The sequence below is a fragment of the Ceratotherium simum genome, chromosome 1 (assembly GCF_057802395.1).
Source record: "Ceratotherium simum simum isolate JZ-2026a chromosome 1, ASM5780239v1, whole genome shotgun sequence".
In the NCBI taxonomy this organism is placed as follows: domain Eukaryota; kingdom Metazoa; phylum Chordata; class Mammalia; order Perissodactyla; family Rhinocerotidae; genus Ceratotherium; species Ceratotherium simum.
This window is the reverse complement of record NC_141900.1, coordinates 94,320,227-94,339,051: the sequence shown is the minus strand read 5'-3', so window position 1 is coordinate 94,339,051 and position 18,825 is coordinate 94,320,227. Positions and strand designations below refer to the sequence as shown.

Sequence of the window (18,825 nt, the reverse complement as noted above, 5' to 3'; positions counted from 1 at the left end):
CCCATTATACAAATTACTAGAGGAATGCTTAATTTTAAATGGTTTAATAAAATTATCATAAGTAAACACAAACTATATCCTATTGCTATAAAAAAAACCCTGCTTCTTAGGGTACATCTGACATAGTCATCTATTGCTGGAGTACATTATAAAATCAGTACGTAATCTGCATGGACATAATTTCAAATGAAAAGCACGCCTTTTGGAGATGGAAAGTTGCAGTTTGCTGTCCTGACTTAGACAGTGCTACACCTACAGAATACTGGTTAACCATACTACCCATATCATTCTATGGAAAGAGCACATAGTGCAGACAAAATGTGAACATTTAACAGGCTGGACCTTACATGAAAATTGGCAAAGTTCCTAAGACTGACTCAAAGTAGAAAGGCAAGGAGATACTTCTTTTGTTTGTTCTTACCAAAGGGTGAAAACTCTAGACAGATCAAATTGCAAACCTAGTTTACTATTAAACTGCTGATGCTGGAAACTAGCCAATTAGGCAGACTCAAGGGAGTCTTCAGTTGAAATGAGTATACCCAAGAATGTATTTTACATAACACATAAATGGACCGATCGGTTGCATACTAAGCAATTTAACTGACAGACATCTCTTTTGCCGCAACTGACCACCTTCATCGACATAAGCCATGGAAAGTGAGTCTGGGCATACGCTACGGACACGTGCTGTCCACCCCGCCCCTCCTTGCCAGCCACTAACTACTGCTTTACTCCGGAGTTGAATCTCCTGTCATCGTGAAGCATGTTAATAGTGCTCCTTGCTATTACATTTTCACAATAAATTTTGCTTTGATATAGCTAATTTGCTGGTTTCAGTTTCTTTCCTCCCCCTCCTCTGGTGGCATGATGCCAACTGGAACTGTTTTTTGGGTGGGATTTAAAAACTCTGACACATGCAGAAATTTTACATTTTAATTATGGTGGCTTCTGACATCAACTAAAGTGACGGCCAAGGAAGTAATTTCCAAGCATGGCTCTCTCATAGTTAACCCTATGAGATACCCTAAAAATACCTATATATAAAATATATACAGATATGTATATATCTGAATCTGTATATAGATTTAGTATAGAAGATGCTCTCTATTTATATATCTACTAATATCTATATGTATGTATATGTGTGTTTGCACATGTGTGTGTATATATAAGTACATTGTTAACGTTAAATAAAATGAGGTCATAATGTATGGCCTCCTGTGCACTCTCGGTTTCCTACAAAAAGAGAGCTATAACGGAATTTATGTACAGAATTATCATGGAAACTTAATAATGGATATAAAGTGTTCTACATAGTGCCTACAAGTTAGCAAATTCTAAGTATTTATAAAATGTTTACCACTACTGCCTCTTGGGGCAACCTTAAAGGAGAGGTTGAAGTGTACCAAGCAGAGAAAGGCATTCAAAGAAATGAGAATGTTGTATATAGCATGTAGTCGGAGGGTATGGTGTATGGAACAAACTCATTGGCTGGACTTGAGAGAACCAGACTAGAGACAGGAAAATTATTTAAAGAACTGAAACAATTGATGAGGAGCATCTGGACTAGGAGAGTGGCAAAGGAGAAGAGGGGATGGATAAAAGAGATACCTAAGACATACATATGAACAGACATTTTTCCAAGGAAGATATACAGATGGCCAATAGGCACATGAAAAGATGTTCAACGTCACTAATTATCAGTTAAATATCACGTTACATCCATTAGAATGGCTATAATCACCAAGACAAAAAATAACAAATGTTGGAGAGGATGTGGAGAAAAGGGAACCCTCATTCACTGCTGGTGGGAATGCAAACTGGTGCAGCCTCTACGGAAAACAGTATGGAGATTCCTCAAAAAATTAAAAATAGAAAACCTTACTATCCAGCTATCCCACTTCTGGGTATTTATCCAAAGAACTTGAAATCAACAATCCAAAGAGGCTTATGCACCCCTATGTTCATTGCAGCATTATTCACTATAGCCAAGACATGGAAGCAACCCAAGTGTCCCTCAACTGAAGATTGGATAAAGAAGATGTAGTGTGTATACGTATACACACACACACACACACACACACACACACACACACACAAAATGGAATACTACTCAGCCATAAAAAAGACAAAATTGTCCCATTTATAACATGGATGGACCTAGAGGTCCACTTAACTTATGTTAAGTGAAATAAGCCAGACAGAGAAAGACAAATACCATATTAATTCACTCACATGTGGAATATAAACTAACACATGGACAGAAAGAACAGTTTGGTGGTTACCAGGGGGAAAGGAGTTGGGGAGCGGGCACAAGGGGTGAAGGGGCCCATTTATATGGTGACTGAGAAATAATAATGTACAACTGAAATCTCACAATGTTATAAACTATTACGACATCAATTAAAAAAAAGAGATATCTAAGACATACAACTGATAAGAAATGGTGAATGATTAGATTGAAGATGAAAGAGAAGAGAGTGATGGGTATCCCAGGTTTCTGATGAGATTTACATGTTAGTGACATTGAACCACAGAGCCACAAACATATTTTAGAGGAAGAAGCAGAAGCGTTTGTTTTTAACATATTTAAGTTAATGTAAAGCATTTAGGTAGAGATCATCTACAATATATTAGACACAGAGATTTCAGAAGTCAACATTCTTTTCAGAATATCTGATAAATATTCATAAATTAGGTTCTTATAGAATCACACTGGCAATAACAAAGAGATATTAATCAAGAGTTACAGATAATAGAGTTTCATGAATAACCCAGAAAGAACGGGGTAATTCAAACTGGAAATTAAGTAAATTAAAAACAAATTTCCATGACTACCTCAGCCGCTTTGCCGTTGTAAAGGCGAAAATGATTACAGGCCTTAAGATTGAGTGCGATGGTACTATCAGGAATTTGCTGAAGGTAAACAGCCAGAACTTCTTGAGACACATCATAGTAATCCAACTTGTAGTAACACAGGGCCACATATACATTGAGGGCAAGGTATTCCCTATTAGATGAAAGAATTAAGGGTTAATAGTTTACGTCTACTTCATGGAAATGTTGTCAAACTACAAAGACTTTTAATGGCTCAAATGGATAGCAAGGCAAAAAGGACACGAATTTGCCTTTTGAAGGAAGAAGGCAAGATATAATCACTGCAGTATTTTTCTTTTTGTATTATAATATTTAGGTGTTTTGATATAAGTAGAGTAAAAGATGACAACTAGAGGAGAAATGGAGAAGTTCAACTCCTATCTGTTCATGTTAAAAAAAACTAAATTAACATACGCTGTAGTTGAGCACAAATGCGAATAAGCACACACAACGGACAGACAAGGAGACTCCGTAACTGAGAACGGGAATGGGTGGGAGACTGTGAAGGGAAAGCAAAGGCGGGGGAGGGAAAGTGGAGGAGATATTTTGGGGATGGAGGAGAGGGGCCAAGTAGTTAGCGATAAAGTTGGAATGTTAATTCTTCAGAATGGTTTCTAATTTTGGCAGCAAGTTACCTACAATGTAACTACAACACTAAAATTGATACATCTAGAGCATGCATTTTCAACAGGGCAATATCAGCCCCAAAGGGGCAAAAATTGGGGAGGTGGAAAATTGTACTCATTATATGTATAAAGCATAGATATACATACAGAACGTAAATGGATATACAGTATATCTGTGGTGTTGAAATTTCATGAGAGGGCGATTAGGGGAAAAAAAAAGTCTAAAAAAGCTCCTTAGAAGGGTGATAATAAAATAAAGATGGAGAAACTCCGATCTAAACAACAAGGAATTCTTAATCTCACCAGATTATTGGCTAAACAGAGTTGAACACATGGTGATACTAGATTGAAAGGACACTAGGTCCTCAGCCAAACTAGTCACAGAAGAAACTAACAAAATGAGATTTCAAGTAAGCATAAAAGAACACAGACCTGTTATCTAGCAGTATTCGCTTATAAATATCAATAGCTTCTTGGTAATGAGATCGCATATAGTGGATTGAGGCCAAACTGAGTTGATCTTCTGTGATATCCTGAAGATTCTGATGAAAGTTCATCAACTTCTTCTCATCATTAAACTAAAATTGTGAGAGAGAAAAAGACACGTAAAGATTCACATTAGAGTACAGTCAGAGAAATCAACACCTATAGTGTGGAGGTTTTACCTCCTCCTCCTCCCCCAGCCACCCTGTCTCTATGTTCTCCCTATCGCCCTTCCATTCCTTGTCTTCTCCTTCATCTCTCCTTCAGAGAAAAAATGAAAACAGCCTCTGGAGGCACAGCCTTGCCAATGGACAGCCTTTACGTTACAGCTGATATTAATTACTTGATGCCCCGCCTTCCTCTTTTTTTTTTTTTTTTGTGAGGAAGATCAGCCCTGAGCTAACATCCATGCTAATCCTCCTCTTTTTGCTGAGGAAGACCGGCTCTGAGCTAACATCTATTGCCAATCCTCCTCCTTTTCTTCCCCCCAAAGCCCAGTAGATAGTTGTACATCATAGTTGCACATCCTGCTAGTTGCTGTATGTGGGACGCCGCCTCAGCATGGCCGGAGAAGCGGTGCGTCAGTGCACGCCCGGGATCCGAACCCGGGCCGCCAGCAGCAGAGCGCGCGCACTTAACCGCTAAGCCACGGGGCCGGCCCCCCCTTCCTCTAACTTTCTTTTTCTTTTCCATTTCTTTCTTTATATTTTCTCCCTTTCCTTTTCTTCCACATCTCTTTATCCTTTTTATATGCTGTTTATAAGAGAGACATTTAAAATATAAGGACACAGAAAGGTTGAGAGTAAAAGGATGTAAAGAGATGTAACAGGCAAACACTAAAGAAAAGAGAGATGATGTAGCTACACAAATATAACAAAGTAGACCTTATGTGAAGAGGAATTTTTAGAGATAAAGACAGACATTTCATAATGATAAATGTTTCAATCCACTAGGTGGACATAATTCTAAATTTGCATACCCTTAATAATAGAGTTTGAAAAACATGTAAAGCAAAAATTGAAAGAACTAAACAGAGAGACAGATAATTATAGTGTGAAATTTTTAAATGCACCAAAAATAATTATTTTCATATACTGCCTGTGGACAATTAAACTTTCTGTAAAATAATTTAGCAATATCAATCAAAAGCTTTAAAGTTGGGCCGGCCCCGTGGCTTGGTGGTTAAGTGAGTGCGCTCCACTGCTGGCGACCCGAGTTCGGATCCCGGGCTCCCACCGGCGCACTGCTTCTCCGGCCATGCTGAGGCCGTGTCCCACATGCAGCAGCTAGAAGGATGTGCAGCCATGACACACAACTATCTACTGGGGCTTTGGGGGGAAAAAATAAATAAATAAAATCTTTAAAAAAAAAAAAAAAAAAAAAAAAAAGCTTTAAAGTTGTTCATACCCAATAATTCATTAAGTCCATTTCTAGGATATTCAGAATTATATTTTTATAATTAAAATTAAAAATAATCTAAAAGTCGGGCCGGCCCCATGGCTTAGCGGTTAAGTGCGTGCGCTCCGCTGCCAGCGGCCCGGGGTTCGGATCCCGGGTGCGCACCGAGGCACCACTCCTCCAGCCACGCTGAGGCCGCCTCCCACATACAGCAACTAGAAGGATGTGCAGCTATGACAGACAACTATGTACTGGGGCTTTGGGGGAAAAATAAATAAATAAAATCTTTACAAAAAAAAAAAATAATAATCTAAAAGTCAAATAAATAGGAAATGTTAAATAAATTATGGTACATGCATACAATGGAATGTTATAAAAACCATTTAAAAAAAAATCATGGTTTTAGGGGCCAGCACAGTGGCCTAGTGGCTGGGTTTGGCACGCTCCACTTTGGCGGCCTAGGTTCATGGGCGCAGACCTACACCACTTGTCAGCCATGCTGTGGTGGCAACCCACATATAAAATAGAGGAAGACTGGGCCCGCCCCATGGCTTAGCGGTTAAGTGCGCGCACTCCGCTGCTGGCGGCCCGGGTTCGGATCCTGGGTGCGCACCGACACACCGCTTCTCCAGCTATGCTGAGGCAGCGTCCCACATACAGCAACTAGGAGGATGTGCAGCTATGACATACAACTATCTACTGAGGCTTTGGGGGAAAAATAAATAAATAAATAAATAAAATTTTAAAAAATTAAAATTAAATAAATAAATAAATAAAATAGAAGAAGACTGGCACAGACGTTAGCTCAGGGCGAATCTTCCTGAAGCAAAAAGAAGATTGGCAACAGATGTTAGCTCAGGGTGAATCTCAGAAAAAAAAAAAAAAAAAATCATGGTTTTGAAGACTATTTAGTGATTCAGGGATATGCTCATAGTATAAAGGTAAGTAAAGGGGCTGGCCCCATGGCTTAGCAGTTGGGTGTGCGCGCTCCGCTACTGGCGGCTCGGGGTTCGGGTCCCGGGTGTGCACCAACATGCCGCTTCTCCGGCTATGCTGAGGCAGCGTTCCACATACAGCAACTAGAAGGATGTGCAACTATGACATGCAACTATCTACTGGGTCTTTGGGGGAAAAAAGGAGGAGGATTGGCAATAGATGTTAGCTCAGAGCCAGTCTTCCTCAGCAAAAAGAGGAGGATTGGCATGGATGTTAGCTCAGGGCTGATCTTCCTCACACAAAAAACAAACAAACAAAAAAACAAAAATATATATTCAGTATGAGTCCTATTCTGCAAAACAAAGAAATAAAAATAAAAATATGCATATAAAAAATAACTATCCTAGGGCCGGCCCTGTGGCTTAGCAGTTAAGTGCACGCGCTCTGCTGCTGGCGGCCCGGGTTCGGATCCCGGGCACGCACCGACGCACCACTTCTCCCTCCATGCTGAGGCCGTGTCCCACATACAGCAACTAGAAGGATGTGCAGCTATGACATACAACTATCTACTGGGGCTTTGGGGGAAAAATAAATAAATAAAATGATAAAAAAAATAAAATAAAATAAAAATAAAAAATAACTATCCTAAAAGGAGATATAATATACCAAAAGTTGAAATGTAGTTATCTTTAAATATTGTAGATGTTATTTCCTTTTTTTCATATTTCTATTTTGTTTAACAGAATTAATGTGTAGCTTTTATAATATGAAAAATTATTTTAAAAAATCATTTTATGAAGATGATCAAAATTATCACTATAAGGCAATTCTGAAAAGTATGGATTTATTTGCAGGAGTCAGGACAAGGTGTCTCTGAGTCTGTTTTCTAAGAGACAATAGGATAGTTGAAACAAACTAATCTTCTTAAATGACTACTACTTAAGAAAACTAAAACCTAACATCTCTGAATAAATTAATAGGGTAAAGAACTTTGGGGAGAAAAATCCTATAAAGTTAACACCTGTATTCTACTGGTTCTAGAAATAGCATTAATAGGAATTTCTAGTTAATTATCTTTCACCGTTGTTGGTAAAAAGAAGGAAGAAGGAGAAAAATATTTTAAAAGCAAAAAGTGTGAAAGGAGACCATAAATACCTTGTGAGCCAAGTGGAAGAGGAGGCGGTTTTGAAGTCGGCTTTTTGGAGCTGAAAAAAAAAATCCAAGCCGCTTATTAAAGGACCCAATTGTCAGTGGCAATTAGTCTCTTGTAGGAATGACATGAGACTCAGAAAAATATTCCCAAATCCTTACATATCTGATCCTCATATGTCTCTGCTTAATATGTATTATTTTAGTCTAGTATCCACCTGCAGTAGCAGCAACAGCATCAAGAACCAGAAGAAAAATGTTCTAAGGTTCTGCTCTCCCCCACCACTTGTTCTACCTGATTCTATTATGGTGATCGACAGCACAGCACTCCACACACACAGTTCTAGCAGCAGCCCACCGCTGTGCTGCTCACATGCCAAACCAAACACTGGAAAAAAACGGTTATGGTCACCTCAATACATGTGGAAACCTACCTTCATTCAGCTGTTCATCCCAGTTTTCTTTGTTAATTCCTTCTAAAATCTCCTTTTCCACAATTACACTGCCATATTTTCTTAAATACTAGCCCAGCCTCTATTCTATAGATCTGCTAGCATGATCATCTGCCACACTGAAACAGGTAGCCAAGCAAAAAGGTTAACTCCTTTCAAGTTCCAAATCCCCTTTGTACTCTTGGAGAATTTTCCTAATTCTCAACACCCAATCCTGTATCTCTTTATAGTAAAAAGTCATACTTCAATGTATAAAAAAGAAAAAATATATATGCAAAGAGAGAGAGATACCTCGATCACTTTCTATGTGTCTAACACTGTTCTAGGCACAGATAAAGTCTAGAAACACGAGATAAAGTAAGTAACTTAAAGGCCCTTATAACTAAATTAGGAAAAACTACATTAATACATATGAAACAATTGGGTACAAATCAAGAAAGCTTTCAAGTTCCACATTTTCCAGGAATTTGAGCTGGAATTTTTTCTAAATACGTATACATCAGTTAATTCTCTAAGAATTCTAACCTGGAATACATTCTTCCCTAACAAGTATTCTCTTGCCCATTTTCTCTGCATTTCTTTGAATTTAATTTGATTCACACTCTAATTATTCTTCATCTTTCCTCCCATATTCCCTTTTGCTCTACTCTCATTTGCAAATTTGAGTCCAGTTCTCCTATGATGACTGTCATGACAAATAAAGTGAAAGGGAAGAAGTCTGGATTCTTCAAGCTGAAATTGCTTGGCTTCTCACTCAGAAGCAGGGAAAGCAGCTATAAAATCCACATCCCTAAGAGTCTGAACGACTATACCCAATTCCTACCAACAGCAGGAATATCCTACCACGATGGGGCCTAAGAATGATACCTTGTCCTTTTTCTTCTCTCATCCTCTGCTTTTTGGCTATAGCTTCTGGGGAGGTGGGGTGGGGAGAGGAAGCAGCACAGAGATTAACTCTCTCTTTACACATAAACGTTGCTCAGATCCAATATTCTTTGAAGAGTAAAGCTATTTTTTAGCTTTCTAATGTCACTTGGTTTTTCCTCAATAGCAAAAGGAATTAAGTTGTAAAATCTCAAAAATGACTCTTCCTATTAGTGATGAATACCAGATATTAAAAAGGCCCATTGTACCTTTAAATCCAGCTGCTTCAGCTTGTTTATACATTCCAAGAAAAAAGTAGGTACAGGCTAGGTTCACCCAGACTTCAGGATTGCAATTTTCCTCTTTTGTCGCATTTTCATATTCCTGAAATAGATATTAAGCAGCCATCTCATTTCAGCAGTAAAGCCATCTATGGGCCATTCTTCTATAACAGAACAGGATTTCTCACTGTGATTGTGCAACTTCACATTTAGGGAATCCTACACGCTCCTCCACTATTCTAGACCTGTAAGGTTAAATACTGAACCTAAAGCTCAATCCTAACCATGCAGGGCTACGGTTCATATAATCTTATGATTGTTTTTCCCCCTTTTAACATTGATATGGGCTAACAAACTGAAGAAATGAAAAGTGACTAAAATATTTTATTTTTGCTAACTTAAAAAGACATAGAAAAGATACCTCATAAAAAATGCATAGGTTCAGTTAACTTGAAAGCTGATAACCTTAATACACAACAAATTTCACTTCATTCTAATTGTTTTATGGCTTTGTTTATTTGGCTTTACATTTTAAAAAGGTATTTTTAATTAATTAATTAAAATAAATAAACAAAAGGATTTTTTTTCCTGCCAAGAACACTTCTGAGATTCACTCTGTCAACTACATTTTCCGTATACTTTTACTATTTGTCAGTCTTTCCTCGATGCCTTTGTTTCTTTTTCTGACTACATTTGGGTTACTCTCTTTTCTCCTACATCTTTCACAAACACTACCAGCCTCTACTCTGTCCTTTTCACATCTTCCCTTTTCCTTCACTGATTTTGTTGCTTTTGTTCTTCATCTCACCTCCTCATGACCTGATCTTGGACACTTTCATTTTAGTTATGTAGGTTCTTTAAATATCCTTAGATTACTTTTTTGGGAGTAAGAATATGTGGGAAATGTTTAAACAATTTCACTTCTGAATTAAAAATTGCTTGACATAAGGCATCTATAATTTTATCTAGGTCCATAATCCTATAGATTGTTCATTAGATAGGTAGGGTTTACGACGACCAACAAAGACAACTTTCAAAACAATACTTGTAAAAATATAAACACAATATACTCTCTCCTATGTCGGAAATTAACCAAGCAAAATAAAAATGAACTTCTTTTAAGAAAAGAATCACGAAAATTCTTTATCAAAAGGGCTTATTTTTCTTCTTAAGATTTCTTTAAGAAATACTAATGTTAATATGTTGAACAATCTCATTAGTATATATCTAAAAGCAAAAAGTAAACAAGATATATATACATATATTTGAACATATATAGATTTCTGAAGCAATACATCAAAAAAGAGACAATGGTTGCCTCTGTTAACAAAAAAATAGGATTGGGGAAGGCAGACAGGATGGCTTTTTTTCTTTTTACTTTGTTCCCTTCTACATTGTTTGAACTTTACCATGAGTGTATATTATTATAATACAAAGCTTAATGACCTTTTCAAAACCCTTCTGTTATAAATTTTTTTTTTACTAACCTCTAAAGCTCTCTTGTAGTCACCCAGGTGAAAAGCACAGTATCCAATCCACAAATTAGTATCCTCTTCATGTTCCCCAACATGACGTTTGAACTTCAGGTTAAAATTTTAGGGAAAAAAAAACATGAAGAACTTTGATTAGTAAACCCTCTGTTTAAAAAACTGCTATGTTAAGTTACTGATGAACAATAGGAAATTGTAAGTAATAGAAGCAAGACAGTACTCAATTTATTTTATTATTTATTTATTTTTTAGAGTACTTTCTTTTTCCTTTTGCTGAGGAAGACTCACCCTGAGCTAACATCTGTTGCCAATCTTCCTCTTTTTAGCTTAAGGAAGATTGACCCTGTGCTAACATCTGTGCCAGTCTTCCCCTATTTTGTATGTGGGTCGCTGCCACAGCATGGCTTGATGAGCAGTGTAGGACCACGCCTGGGATATGAACCTGCAAACCTGGGCTGCCAAAGTGAAGTGCACTGAACTTAACCACTACACCACTGGGTCGGCCCCAAGACAATACCCAATTTAGTTAATCCTATATCTACAGAACTCAGCACAATTACCTTGTAAGTGTCACAGAAATTTATATTTTCAAATATTTCACATTTGTTTTTCTGTATTTACTGAGACCTTATTCCAGAAAGTATTTAAGAGTTAGCCTCGTAATGGGTGATATATAAGGAACATAAGAATTATGTGAAGTATTTAATGCCAAATAACTGAAGGGTAGAGAGATTTAGCAATGAACTCAAGGCCACACAGCCAGTAAGTGTGGTGGCAGCGACCACCACAGCCCACTGACTCCAAAGCCCATTTCTCACCCTCCATGCTCTGCATTCACCCTTACACTTCAAACCGGTCCCATTAGCTCACACATATATTTATTCATAGGTTATGAGCTTTAGCTGAGGACAAGCCATTAAATCATTCTATTACCCTTGAACAGGTTTACCAGGGCTTACAAGAATCAAGGATGTTCAGAAGACTGGCCTCATTTATGTCCATTGTGAAAAAATGTTTATGAATTCCTCAGCCAACAAAAGAAAAGTCCTGTTTTGGAGACCTTGAAGGAGGAGTCTAAACTACCACGGTAAGGTGAGATTTCACCCTGCACGGTGATACATCAAAAACATGCGTGAAAAATTAAACAGTGAGCCAACGCATATTTACAGATCATTGCTACAGAACTGCGGGTGCCTTGACCATTACAAGATGAAGACATCGTTGATACTCTCTTGTCTGGAATAAGAACTTACTCCTGTAGCTAACTCCATAACATTAGGAATCCTCCTCTTACCAAATGCTGTGCATTTGAGTACAGTGCCTTAAGTGTGAAGAAATTTTCACTTGAGGTCTCCCTGAATTTGCCCCAAGAATTCCCTGGAGCCACAGTATAGCTCATGAGACTTCTTCACCCCCAACCAAGGCAATTCTCATTCCCATACATCATGGCACTGTGACTAGCTACCTAAGAATATAAGCATAGAGCAGAGCTCCCTGACAACTTAAAGGCAGTGTGGGATTACACAATAAGAGATATGTGGTCATTACCTGAGAGTAAATAGAGAAGAAAAACCAATACTGACAAAAATTAGACAAATATCTACCACTCAGTCCACTGATTTACAGAGCTAGAAGGTCCTTCCAAGTCAAGTCCCCCACTTTAAAGATGAGAAAGCTGACACCAAAAAAAGTGAAACAAGGTGCTCAATACCAGAGCACTCGTAGTTAACACAGGGACTGTACAGGGAAGACTGAGAAAGCTATATAAAGCTAATTAAAATAATTACTCTTGATAGATTACAAGTAATATGGCTGCAGTAGTACTTTGGAGAAATGATTGCAGCACAACACAACCTGGCTGTGCTGTCAAAACTCTTCACCTCTTCATTCTGTGGTGCATTCCTTCATTCTCCTATAACATGTACTTCCCACAAAGCAGTTTCTCAAAGTGCAGCGTCCTTGGACCATCCACTTCAGAAGTACTTAGGCTTCTTACCAAAAATGCGAGTTGCTGAGCACCACTGTAGAGTGATTCTGTAAAGAATCAAAATCTCTGAGGCCAGGGTTCAGGAAGATACGTTTTAATAAGTACCCTAGGTGATTGCGAGGCATATTAAAAGCTGAGAACTGATGCCACAGAAATTTGAAATATGTTCTCAAGATATATTTTAGACAATAAGCATGTAGAATTATTTAGATTTGATCAAAATTTTATAACATAATAGGAATAAATCATAAAATGGTCAGGGGTTGGGAAAAGCAGTGTGTGAACTGACACTGTATTAAATGTCCCTCTGTATTTTTAGGTTGGACTCACCATCAGTGGGACTAGTCATAATTAAAAGTGTCCCTCAGGAAATAAGTCTATCTTTTTAGTTCATCTTTAATCAGGTCTATAATTAACTTGGAACTTAGAATCTGTACCTGACTAGATTTCAAGGAAGCCCCAGAATGCACCCACTTCTTCCAACAGCATAGCAACCAGCATTCACCCAAGCATTAATCTACGTTCTTGAATTCACCTCCTAAGAAGCAACCTTCTTTGGACATTACCTCCAACAGAGTAATAGCTCCAGTGAAATCTCTTTGTGAAAGCAGCTCCTCTAGCTTTGGAATCTTCCTCCCTTTCTTCTTTCTTTTGTCAGTGGGCGGCAGGTCCCCGCCCACAGCAGGCTTGGCCCTTGAAAGCATCTGTGAAAGAAACAACAAAGATCCAATTCCTATGGTCAGTTTTAGACTGAGTGTGACAGCTCCAGGATTTACAGGTCAAACCCTTGACAACGAATCCCAGGGAAGCCTATTCAAACTCTTTCTCTAACCACGTATTTTACTAAAGTGGCCATCACCCTGTACTTGAGCTGAACCAAGCAGCTACTCCCAACTTCATCTTCTCCAATTAGAGTGAGGTAAGACATGCTTTCGCGCAGCTTCTGGCATCGCAGCCTTTCCTTGTCTGCTTTCCATCCCACGCGTAGCTCAGGTGTGGGGACACGGAGAAGCAGGAGGAAAGAAATCATCGAAGTATTTACAGTTGTATCCCTGTTCCCGGGGGGAACACGGGGAGGGCAAGGAGATCCTCTTCTGCTGACACTCCTAGACTTAACCCAGAGGGGTGCTGGGAACCGCTAATCTCCAGTCCCAGGGCCTACTCAGAGTCCTCCCTCACTGTTCACAGCCACTAACCATCTTTGCGTCGGTTCTGGGAGCCCCCTCCGCAGACAGACAGCAAAGGCGGGGCCCCAGCGCGTCTCTCCACCCACAGAGCTCGCTCCGTATCCACGGCAACCCCGCCGGGGGCCGGTCCGTCCCAGATAAGCGCTCGCGGAAGAAGCGGTGCCCTCCGCTTGTTGGTTCCGTTCCGCTTCCGCCCCTGCAAGAGTGGTAGTTCGTGTCTTAGGAAAAGAGCATCGTTTTCTGTGCTGGGACTGAGAGTTTGTGTCTCTGTTTATGAACTTACTTTAGGAAAAAACGAATTCGAATGGCATTGTTTTTCAAATACAAGTTCCGTGGGAAAGTCATTTTCAAGGACCACTTCCGATTTGGGCCGCGTTGGGCTCCATAGCAACCCCCGGCGCTGACTGGCGCGAGATCTCGGCCTCCGGCGGGTGCGGAGAGCTACGAACGAGTACCTGCTGAACCGAGGCAGCTGGCCTTAGGAAGCGGGAGTTCACGAAAATACACTTTCTTATTTCCATAGCGACACTTACACGCAATATGGAACTGTCATAAATATGTGTTGTTTGGCGGACTTAATTCATCTATCTTCCTTCTGAACGCAGTGAACACGGCTGCAAAGGTAGTCGGACTTAATTCATCTATCTTCCTTCTGAACGCAGTGAACACGGCTGCAAAGGTAGTCTAAAGCCAGCGAATCGTCGAGTGTTAGAGCTGGAAGGGACCTCAAAGGACATCCAGGCCAACCCTGAGAATTAACAGACTAAGGAACTAACATCTGGAGAAGTGAAGTAATTCCCCCAAGTGTGTAGGTAATTACATTACCTACAGTTGAATTACATTACATACCACCTGATTAACTAGTTTTATAGAGACCATAAGCTCATTGAAAGAAGGTATGATTTCTTAGATTCTTTTGCATCCTCTTCTCCCTCCAGCCTCTGCCTCCCTCCCCCCGCCTTCGCCATCACTTGAAGAGTAAATGAATGAAACTATCTTAATTCACTGATACATAGACTTTTGTATGCACGCAAACATCGATACATAGAGACATACAGACATACAGACAAGCATTTGCGTAGGCTTCAGAGATGCACAAATTCGCCAGCACAACTTATAATTCTTTTGGTTCCAAATATCAGAAATATCCCTACTTTTGGTTGAATTTAAAACAAAATTATTTTTAGCTCTTTACAGAATAGTCTATGTATTTTCTGCAATTGCTTTGTTGTGATATCATTCAAACACCATAAAACTCACCCTTTTAAAGTGTACAATTCATCACTTCTTGGCCTTTTGGCTAAGATCAAGTGTAAAGTGTACAATTCAGTGACTTTTTGTATATTCATAGTGTTGTGTATCTATCACAACTATCAAATTCCAGAACACTTTCATCATCCCCAAAAGAAACCCCACATACATCAGCAGTCATTCATCATTCCCCTCCTCCCCCAGCCTCGGGCAACCACTAATCTATTTTCTGTCTCTGTGGATTTGCCTATTCTGGGCATTTCCTATAAATGAAATCATACAAACAGAGGTCTACATACCACATCTAAATATTGAAAAATTTTAAATCAGCCTAGCAAACAGTTAAATAAAATGTTTTATCCTCCTACCCTGACAAATATACCATCATGAAGAAGGTCAGGCTCCAATTTAGAATTCTCAGAATTCTGTTGCTGGAGGTGGCAGTGTGGAGAGAGCCAGCCCCAGCCCTCAGCCCATTCCCTTCTCTTCTCTGCCCAGACTCCATCCGCACCATGAGGGACTTTGTGCATCTGTGGACACCCAGCCTATAAATGTAAGCTGTAGTCACCCACTCTTCTGTGAGCTGTCATCCTCTGACAGACTTAAGGGGAGGACAGATGGAGGGAAGAGACCTGCACAGGTGTGGAACCAGGCTTGGGATTGTATGGGCAGGGAGTTCAGAGTCCTGGGCACCAAAGCATGGTGAGGAGGGCTGCAAAAACCCCTTAGCTTCATGGCCTCTTCACACCTGGTGTAGGGTGCAGTTAGAACACGGAGCCCAGAGCAGGGGCCCCTCTCCAGGGTCTAAGGGCAATGTCGCTGATAATGCTGTAAACAACCCTGTTGATCTTGCTATATCTGTTGAAATGATCTCTGATTTCCAGCAGAGGTGATACTGCTTTAAGCCTCTAAATTCCTGCAGAGGCTGTTTGAACTATAGCTGTAATTATGAAGGCAGAATATGGCATTGAGTGTGCTTGAGAAGAAGCTATTGTTCCCAGCTACAGCTCTAAGAATGTAAGGTGTTATGAAACACATAATAACATAGACACGCAAAAGCTGGTTGCATGGGTTTAAAAGGCAAAGTTGGAACTTGCAACCTTATCGCAGTTGCAACAGAACTGCAGTTTCTGAGGGATTGTAAAAAATAATCCAGATTTTGATGATAGTTATACGACTATATAAACTTACTGAAAAATATTGACTTGTACAATTAAAACAAGTGAATTTTATGATATGTAAATTGTGTCTTGCTAAATCTATTTTCTTGTTGTTTTTAGTTTTTTGTTTTAAGAGAATCCAGATCTGAGCTCAGAGTGATGTTCCAGAGTCTCTGTTACTCCAATTTAGCCCTGATGCACAGTGATACTGACACCTGGTCCTTGAGCCATGAGTTGCTGAGGGAATGAGAAAGACAGTAGAAGTTTTGGCATTTCTTGCTAGAGTGGATTTTCCTTAAGGAAAAAGTCTCATGAAAAGAAGAACCCTCAACGTTTCTGCTACAGAAGCACAGTAACTCTATTCATCAGTTCTATTGAGTGCTGTTAGTTTTTTTCTTCTTTTGTTCACTAGTTTCACAAATATTCTACCTTACCATCAAAAAGAATGTTTTAGGGGCTGGCCCGATGGCGTAGCAGTTAAGTGTGTGCGCTCTGCTGCTGGCGGCCCGGGTTGGGATCCTGGGCGTGCACCGACGCACCGCTTGTCAGGCCATGCTGTGGTGGCATCCCGCATAAAGTGGAGGAAGATGGGCACAGATGTTAGCTCAGGGCCAGTCTTCCTCAGCAAAAAGAGGAGGATTGGCATGGATGTTAGCTCAGGGCTGATCTTCCTCACAAAAAAAAAAGAATGTTTTGAAAAACAAATTTTATTCCACTCTCTCCTAGTGAGTTATATGGGCTCAAGGGGAGAGGACTCCTTTCTGACTGTTCTAAGCAAGAGCAAGAATGACTCTGAGATTAAGCATTTGAAAATATACTCCTAAAGACATACGTTTGTTGTTGTAGGACTACATATTCACCAAAAATGCTACGTATTCACCATGGAAATTTTGGAAGATACTGAGAATTAAAACGAAGAAAATGTAAATTATCTCTAAATCTATAACCAAGAAATGACACCTAATTTGCTTTTTAAAAAGTGATTTAACCAGTACTAAAAGATAATATAGCCATGGTTGAACTACTAATAGGTTTGAGAACTAGATGATAAGAAATCTGTAGATGATAATTGTGGAAGCTGAGTGGTGAGTATATGAGTGTTTATTACGCCATTCTATTTTTGTATAGAAATTTTCCATAATCTAAAATAAAAAAGAGACATCTATTTGAAAACTCCCAAATTCTTCTGTACGGCCAAATTTTTAACAGAAATGAATTAAAGACTGCGGAGTCAATATTTATTTCAATATAAAAGGTAACTTGCATTTACACCAGTTAAAACCAAGTGGCTTTGTGCATGTGAGGATACTGAGAAAAATAACTTTTAGCCTCTGATTGCTATTGTAATTGTTTATTTGTTGGAAAGATGATTGGAAAATCAGAAAGCAATATCAACATAATAAAATGTAAACAGGAAAAATACCAGGCATTGCAATTAGGTGAGCCCCAAGAGAAGGAACTCCGTGTCAGCCAGCTGCAGAGGTGTGGGTTCCTGGGAAGGTCATTTCAGTTCATCCCCTGGTGCTGAAGGCAGCCTGATAGCAAGAGCTGAAGGTGACAAAGGGTTGCATGCTTTGGAGTCAGCAGGACCTGGACTTGAAGCCTGCCTCCCTTGCTTCCTACCTGTGTGACCTTGAGCAGGTTACTTAACCTCTCTGAGTTTTAGATTTTCCCCTGTAAATAAAGGAAGTAAAACCTATGTCACTGATTTGCTTGAGACTCACCTGAGATCATTTACAAGCAAGAGGTACTATACCAGTGGTTAAGCATGCAGCCTCAGGAGATAGACTGCCTGCGTTCAATTCCTGGCTCTACCACTTGCTTTTGCTGTGTGACCTGAGCTAGTCACTTCACCTCTCTGGGCTTCAGTTTTCTCACCTGTAAAAAGAAAATGCTAATGATAGTACCTGGTTCCTAGGCCCATTGGTTGTGAAAGTTAAATGAATTATATACAGAAAGCATTTAGAATAGTGCTGGGCACACTGTCAGTGCTATTACATGTGCTTCAGTCTTCGTATTATTTTTTTCATGAGATATAATTTGCATGCCACAAAATTCACTATTTTAAAGTGTACAATTTAGTGGTTTTTTAGTACATTCACAAGATTGTGCATCACCATTATCTAATTTTAGAACCTTTTCATCACCCCAAAAAGAAACCTGTCACTCCCTATTCCTCTTTCCCTAAGGCCCTGGCAACCATTATTCTATTTTCTGTCTGTATGGATTTGCCTATTCTGGACGTTTTATATAAGTGGAATCATACAGTATGTGACCCTTTATGTTTGGCTTCTTTCACCTAGTATAATGTTTTCAAGGCTCATCCATGTCAATAACAAGTACCAGTATTTCATTCCTTTTGATGGCGGAATAATGTTTCATTGTATGGATATGCCACATTTTGTTTAAGTCTTCATTTTATTTATTTATTTATTCATTCATTCATTCATTCACTCATTTTGCTGAGGAAGATTTGCCCTGAGCTAACATCTGTGCCAATCTTCCTCTATTTTGTATGTGGGTCGCTGCCACAGCATGGCCCCAGATGAGTGATGTAGGTCAGCATCCAGGAACTGAACCTGGGCTGCTGAAGTGGAGTGTGCCAAACTTAACCAGTAGGCCATGCGGCTGGCCCCATACGTCTTCATATTATTAAAAGCACTTAACAGGGGCTGGCCCCGTGG

General features: G+C 39.4%; 1 protein-coding gene across 2 annotated transcripts in view; it reads right to left on the bottom strand.

Moving 5' to 3' along the window:
* Positions 1 to 13,822, bottom strand: part of IFT56 (intraflagellar transport 56) — a 49,360-nt gene extending 35,538 nt beyond the window's left edge. The window contains exons 1-7 of one of the 2 annotated variants that reach the window (XM_004430706.3): positions 13,740 to 13,822; positions 13,110 to 13,247; positions 10,554 to 10,646; positions 9,055 to 9,169; positions 7,476 to 7,525; positions 3,936 to 4,081; positions 2,839 to 3,010 (exon numbers count right to left, since the gene is read on the bottom strand). In XM_004430706.3, coding sequence (XP_004430763.1) covers positions 2,839 to 3,010; positions 3,936 to 4,081; positions 7,476 to 7,525; positions 9,055 to 9,169; positions 10,554 to 10,646; positions 13,110 to 13,247; positions 13,740 to 13,742 — 717 coding nt within the window. In that variant the 5' untranslated portion in view covers positions 13,743 to 13,822. Of the gene's footprint in view, positions 1 to 2,838; positions 3,011 to 3,935; positions 4,082 to 7,475; positions 7,526 to 9,054; positions 9,170 to 10,553; positions 10,647 to 13,109; positions 13,248 to 13,585; positions 13,711 to 13,739 lie in introns of those variants that run through there. The other variant, XM_087431573.1, reaches the window with a different exon arrangement.
* Between the last annotated feature and the right edge of the window lie 5,003 nt (positions 13,823 to 18,825).